The 6,784-nt window shown below is 26.1% G+C and overlaps 1 protein-coding gene across 1 annotated transcript; it reads right to left on the minus strand.

Moving 5' to 3' along the window:
* Positions 1–1,291: 1,291 nt before the first annotated feature.
* Positions 1,292–2,245, minus strand: LOC114425171 (heavy metal-associated isoprenylated plant protein 47-like). Its single transcript, XM_028391965.1, has 3 exons — positions 2,069–2,245; positions 1,844–1,922; positions 1,292–1,729 (listed from the first exon to the last, which is right to left on the minus strand). Exons 1-3 carry the CDS (start codon positions 2,072–2,074, stop codon positions 1,446–1,448), a joined length of 369 nt encoding a protein of 122 aa, XP_028247766.1. The 5' UTR covers positions 2,075–2,245; the 3' UTR covers positions 1,292–1,445.
* Between the last annotated feature and the right edge of the window lie 4,539 nt (positions 2,246–6,784).

Below are 6,784 nucleotides of genomic sequence, written 5' to 3' on the forward strand. Positions count from 1 at the left end.
TTTCGAAAGATAATTCTAGCTTATTTAAGTAGTTTTTTTTAGTTATCTAGAATAAATTTAGCTCTGAAGCGTATTGTACGTACGTAGATCTAACTATATCAAAATATTATTCACCAAAAAAAAATTCAAAATATACTTCAAGACCCCCTTTCTCAATAAATAAAATAAAATGAGGGCGTGGTTGATGTGATTAGCTAATTAGGAGTCTCAATCAAAAATATGCCATTGTTACATTGCACAATTGTAAATGTGCGCGTGGGTCTAAAAGGGTTCAAACATGCGACAAACCAAAATTAGTGGGAATTGACTAGTTTAGGCTATTAAATATTAAGTATATACAATAACTTGCAAAATACTCCGACAAAATATCAATCAATTAAATAAGCCTTTATTGCTTTTCTTCAACCTTTTATTGACAACTTTCCATTATAAATTGTATTCCTTTACCCTCTATTCGAACAACTTCCCCTATACATAGAATGAATCAAATTTCACTATATATAGACAGTTTTCAGAGAAGCTTAGCAAATTACAACTAAGGAAATCGTTACGTTTGTGTCAATTGATTCATTCAACTCTTTAATTAAAGAATTAAGCAGAAATCAATGAAAAACAAAAACAAGATTTTTAAATTCTTGGGTCCCAGAGCAAAAAATCAAATTTATTTAAACTGTTTTTTTCATGTACTTAATCAAATAAACCTTATTTTACTGTTTTTCTATAACCTTTTATTGACAACTTTCCTTTATAAATTTTATTCTTTTACCCTCTTTTCCAACAATTCCCCCTTTATAGAATGAATCGAATTTCACTATAAGCATCTTTCAGAGAAGCTTAGTAACTTACAACTAAGGAAATCGTTATGTTTGCGTCTATTGATTCCCTCAACTCGAGAATTAAAGTATTAATTAAACAGAAATAATGACAATGAAAAACAAAACCAGATTTTAAAATTCTTGGTCTATAATTAAAGTACCAAATTTATTTAAACTATTTTTTCCATGGACTTAGACTTGATTTGAATTTCAATTCTAAAATATAAAACAAATAAATTAATTACAATTCCAAGGATTCATTTCCATTTCAAAATTTGAAGTCCAATTCTATGCACCAAATAACACCCAAGTGGAATTTAAGAATATAATGAATACAATTGATGGAAGGAAACTAAAGCGTACGCAACTATATATTCTTGTGATTAATTAATTTCTAGTTTGGTTTATTGTTTATTAATCGAGAACCGAAGTTGAAAAAGGAAATCAAATAAGCAACTTCTAAATTTTCATAGAAAAGTAAGCAATGAGTTCCATGTGATTTCATTGAAAGAGAGGGAATGAGAAAATCTCATTGGATAATAGAACTAATTAAATACACGCATAACCATATATGGTTGCAAATTTGAAATAGTACTCTTTGATCACTTTGATTTTCATGGTTTGTAATCCTCACATGATAGAGCAACTATTGTCGCATGAATCATAAACAACTTTGTAGCAATAGGGAGAAGGACCACAAGGTGGAGGAGCACAGTACGGTGGATAATAACAACACACTTTGTTGTCTTCATTTATGCATTGTTTTTCTTCCTTTTTCTTCACTTCTTCCACACTTACAAGGGTGACACACCGAAACTTCTTCCTCAAAACCCGACCCAAGCACACTGCATCCACATCTCCAGTCACCACCAATTTGTCTTTATTATCCCCTTCCAATGCCACTGAGCTCACACCTGCATGCATGCATATGTTAATTAATTTCATAGATCATCACAAACTAATTAACAAGAACCATATATATATATGTGTGTGTGTGTGTAGACGTGTAATGTGTGTTTGTCGTGCACCTATTTCTTGAGCTGCAATCTTGAGGGCCTTGCTTCTGCTTTTGTCACTGTGCAGTTGCATTTGAAGGACTATCTTTTGCTGCGCAAATAGATAATTACGTTATAATAATATTATATATATTGTTCCATGATCTGAGGTACAATTACAAAACTCAAAAAGCGAATGATTAATCAATGTGTGCCATGCAATAAATAAATTGTATCTTCGATACGAGACCATCTCACCTTCATGTTTTGATAACTTGAAACCAATGACAACTTTATGTATTTTGTGACTTAGGATAGGAACTTTGTGATCAGTGTCTAATTACTTTTGCCTCTATATATAGGGATTAGGGACTCTAGTGTATTCCTTATTTCCCCTAGTTTTCAAGGCCGATCAGAAGCATTGCTAATTGAATCAACGGAAATCTTAATGCATGTCACAAGCAACTGAATAAATAAGAACCTAGTATTGTGTTGACTTTGGGTTTAATTGGTAGACTAGCTGTTATGATATGTATGGTCATATAGGACAAATAATTGTAATATGAATCTTTTTTTTCACCATATAAAGAAATTTTTTAGGGAAAACAAGTCTAAGCATGTGTATTTTAGAGAATTAGAATAACGTGTGCCAGTGGGCCGATTGATAAATGCATTAGTATTTGATTTGATTTGATTTTCAATAAAAATAGTGGAACATGCATGAAGAAAAAGTCAAGTGAGGCATATGCATGTCTCTTTTATAGTAACGTGTACCAGTGGGTTGTTCATAAATGTAGGTAAGTTTGCAAGATGTGAAACAAAAACAAAAAAAAAAAGTCAACTTCAGTTTTTTTACATCGTGACCTATGTCATTATATTCTTGAATTTTTTTAATTAGTACCGATCAATATCCAAACATAATTCACAAAAATTTATTCATATATTTATCACTCGACAGTGATTTTTGAAAATTTCAATTTAAGAATATATTAAATATAATCTGAAAACAGGTTATTATTAGAACATGGTTTAATATACATACATACTTGGTCAACTAATTAGTGATGAAGTTAATGATAATAAGTAAATTTATTGGCATAGAGAATATATCTACACAAAAGAATATGCACTTGCCCACGTGCTCCGGACAATACACATTTTTTATTTAGCTAGCATCTCTAAACTGCGGTAAAGAAAAAGAATAAACAAAAATGATATTGTCTTTTTTAATTATAATAGGCCATATATGTTTTTTTATCTGTAATAATCAAAGGTGTTACTTGAGCATTTACTAAGTCAGAATTTTGTCAGGATAACAGTACTGACAAAAAATAGAATAGCAGTACTAAAAAAAACAAGAAAAAAATAGTTATTTTTGGTCTTAATGGTATACAATAGACATGTTTTACTTAGCTAACAACTCCAAACTTCTCCCTCAGAAAAAAAAAAAACTCCAAACTGCGATAAAGGGAAAAATAGACAAAAATATTGTCTTTTTGCAGTAGGCAATATTTTTTATCTGTAATAATCAAAGGTGTTATCTGAGTATTTAGTAAGTAACAATTTCGTCAAGATTACAGTAACCGAAAAGATAATAGTTGTGTTAAAAAAAATGAAAAAAAAAATTGTACAACACGGTTTTTTTTTTTTTGGAATTCTGTACAGCATGGTTTTTGATTACCAGACATTGAGAATATTTCATTCTACGTTAAGGAATAGTGGAGTACACCTATTTGATTATTTGATGCATTCAAATAATGATTTTCCCTATGAAACATAGATAAATAATATTTTATTAGACAGATTTTTGCTATGAAGAATAAATAATATTTTATTAGACAGAGTTTTGCTATGAAACATTAGTCAGAATCTTGAACCAAACAGGTTGCTCAAATTTGTTCGACGAGGTAACCTAGTCAACTGAGTACATATTACAAAAATAATAATTTTCAATTAAAATATATTAAAAAAATTAATAAAAATGTAAATTTTATTTTTAAAATAATATAACATAATAATTATATATGCAAATTTATTTGATATATTTTAAATTATGATAATAGATTTTTTTAAAAATACAAAATGTCAAATCGAGAAACCAAATCGTAAAAAAATGATTTTATTTTATTCGGTTTTGGTATATTTAAATCGAATGAAACTGAATCCTATTTTATTTTATTTTTTATTAAGATAATTTATTTGTCTAAAATTCAAATTTTCACTTACAAATAAAAAAGTTATCTCTTGCCAAAAAATTCCAAACATTCACACTAACCATTATGGTTTTGTTGACAGTAATAATTTATTTGATTTCAATAAATTACTGTATTATTTTGAAACATGCTTGCTTGTGGTTCTTTTTCCGTAAATACATTCTTTTTTTCCCAATATACCTCACTTTGTAATTTAATTTTTAATCTACATTATTTTTAACTTTGTATTTTGATTCATACCACTTTTACAAATGAACGTGATTAAAGAGATATGAAAGTCGCAAATTCAAATGAACATAAATACACTCTCTTCTTTTTGTTTTTTTTTTTAATTTTTTTTAAAATTACTGATTTGTTAAATTAAATTTTATAATTTTGTTTATTATTTTTTAAAAGAAAATGATATTATTAAATATAATTATTTTTGTTTTATTATTTAATTTACTTAACATATTTTTTAGGTGAATACTTTTATTTAAAATTTGAATATTTTAATATAATTATTTTTAATAAAATTATATTGCTAAATATAATTAATTTGTTTATGTCATTAGATTTAATAAAAAATAATAAAAAAAAATTTTTAATAATTTATTTATAAAAAAATATTATATTACATTATCAATAAAATACTTAAATAATTACATTTGATATGTTAGAACAATTATAAAGTACACAATATATTTCAGATCATCGTTAATTTTGTCATATTTATATTTATGTTATAATTGTATTTTTTTAATATGTTTCATTATTTTCTTTAAAAAAGTAAAAAACAAAATTAAAAAATTTAATTTAATAAATAAGTAATTTTAAAACTAATTAAAAATAATTATATAATATAATATTTATATTTTATAATATTTTAAATTAAAAAAAAAAAACAAAAAGGACAGAGTTTGTATTCACATTCACTTGAGTTTAGAGCTGCCAGATACCTTTGATCACGCTTATTTATAAAATGAGATGTGAATCAAAACATAAAAGTTGGAAATTAAATTAAAAAATGGTGTACATTAAAAAAAAAACCAAGAGGGAGAACGTGTTCGCGGAAAAAACCGTTACTTGTTCATTTATTTATTTTTTTTACCTGTATCTTTTGGATCATTGTAATATGACAGTGGTAGTCAACACTCAAGACCTTTCTTTTCACGGGAACATTTTGATCTGAATTTTTTTTATCAGCAAAAAACGACAATATTATAAAAATGTGGTAAAAGAGGGTATCTAACCACCAACAACAACTTATTCCATTAGGTGGAGTCGACTACATGGATCAACCAGGTAAAAACATAAATATTTATTAATAGCTTAAATTTGTAAGTTTAAGCTGCATGATAAATTAATAAATTTTATTTTAAGTATTCTAATAAAATAAAAAATTAATTGTGATAATTTTTATTTTTTAATCCTTCTAATATATATATATATATTACTTTTTTTAAAAAATGTAGACTATTTGTTACTAGTTGCTATAAACAAAATATTATATGTACTAAAATGAAAAAAAAGGATATATTAACTTAGAAGGATCAAAACAATATCAATGATGAAAAATGAAAAAAAAAAATTATTAAAAATTCAATGCACGTTTTTTTTATCAAAAATCCAAAATAAAATTTACTAATTTATGAAATACCCACCATATATTTAAGCCTTTATTAATATTTATGTAACTTTAGTTTTCCACGGTGCTTTCTTTCGCTTTGAGGTTAGTTGTTTGTGAACTGTGTTGTTAATTAGGTGGTTATATGTTTATTCTGTAGTTGCAGTTCTAAGTCTTAATTTTCATAGCTTAATGTTTATACTTTATTATTATGTTAGTTTAACGATTATTATCCTATGTCTAGCTGATCAGAAATATTAATTTTTTAGTTTCTTTTCTTTTTTAATTTTATTCAATTATTTCTTAAATTTTGTAACATAGCCAGGCCAATTCATGTACTATCGGTCTTCACACAACGACCAATTTTGCTTTCCTAATTTTATTCACTTTTTTTAGATTAATTCTTTTCTTTGCCTCACTTTATCGTATCATTAATGTTATTCTACATCTCTGTATTGTACGTTGATGTAAGTATTACTGTGCTAAACATAGTGCAAATAAAATTACTCTATGTTAATTGGATTCTGTCCATCAAATCTCAGTATTTCTACATAAATAAATAAATAAATAAATAAAACTGCATAAAAAAGATTACCCTATATTCTAGTTCTAGGCGACGATTTTTTCTCCTTGGGGCAGGTGATATAAAATAGAGCAATGTGGCCCATTTGTTCGTGTGACTAATAGATAGCTGAATATGATTCCATAATTTCATTAAAATAAATATTTATTTCAATAAATAAGTTTAAATATTGGTTCGACCGTACAAGTGGTTTTATACAATTGGAAATATTGTATAAGTTTCGTGTGTCGGAGGCTCACCAAGTCTTTGGTCCCTCATGAGAGGGTATACATGCACGCACCAATCGCTAAAACCAGAAATATAATACATATCACTGGACTTTGAACTGAGTTATTCTGTAATTTTATTTCTTTAATATATGATTGTTAGTATAATAAAAATATTAAATAGTATGAATGTGTTTTGATAAAATAATTTACGAATAAATAATACAAAATATTTGTCAATTAGACTATCAATCAATTAAACATTTAAAACATTAGAGTTGATCTACTGGTGAAAAATTTTGTTAATAATTTACATGAGAATTTTAGGTTCAAATTTTATAATACATGTTATTATATAACAAAAAT

The sequence above is a fragment of the Glycine soja genome, chromosome 9 (genome assembly GCF_004193775.1).
Source record: "Glycine soja cultivar W05 chromosome 9, ASM419377v2, whole genome shotgun sequence".
Classification (NCBI taxonomy): domain Eukaryota; kingdom Viridiplantae; phylum Streptophyta; class Magnoliopsida; order Fabales; family Fabaceae; genus Glycine; species Glycine soja.

Excerpts from the sequence above, each read along its gene's own strand:
- LOC114425171 (XM_028391965.1), bottom strand. Across the intron at positions 1,730-1,843 it reads GATTGCAGCTCAAGAAATAG|GTGTGAGCTCAGTGGCATTG; the intron begins GTGCACGACAAA and ends GCATGCATGCAG.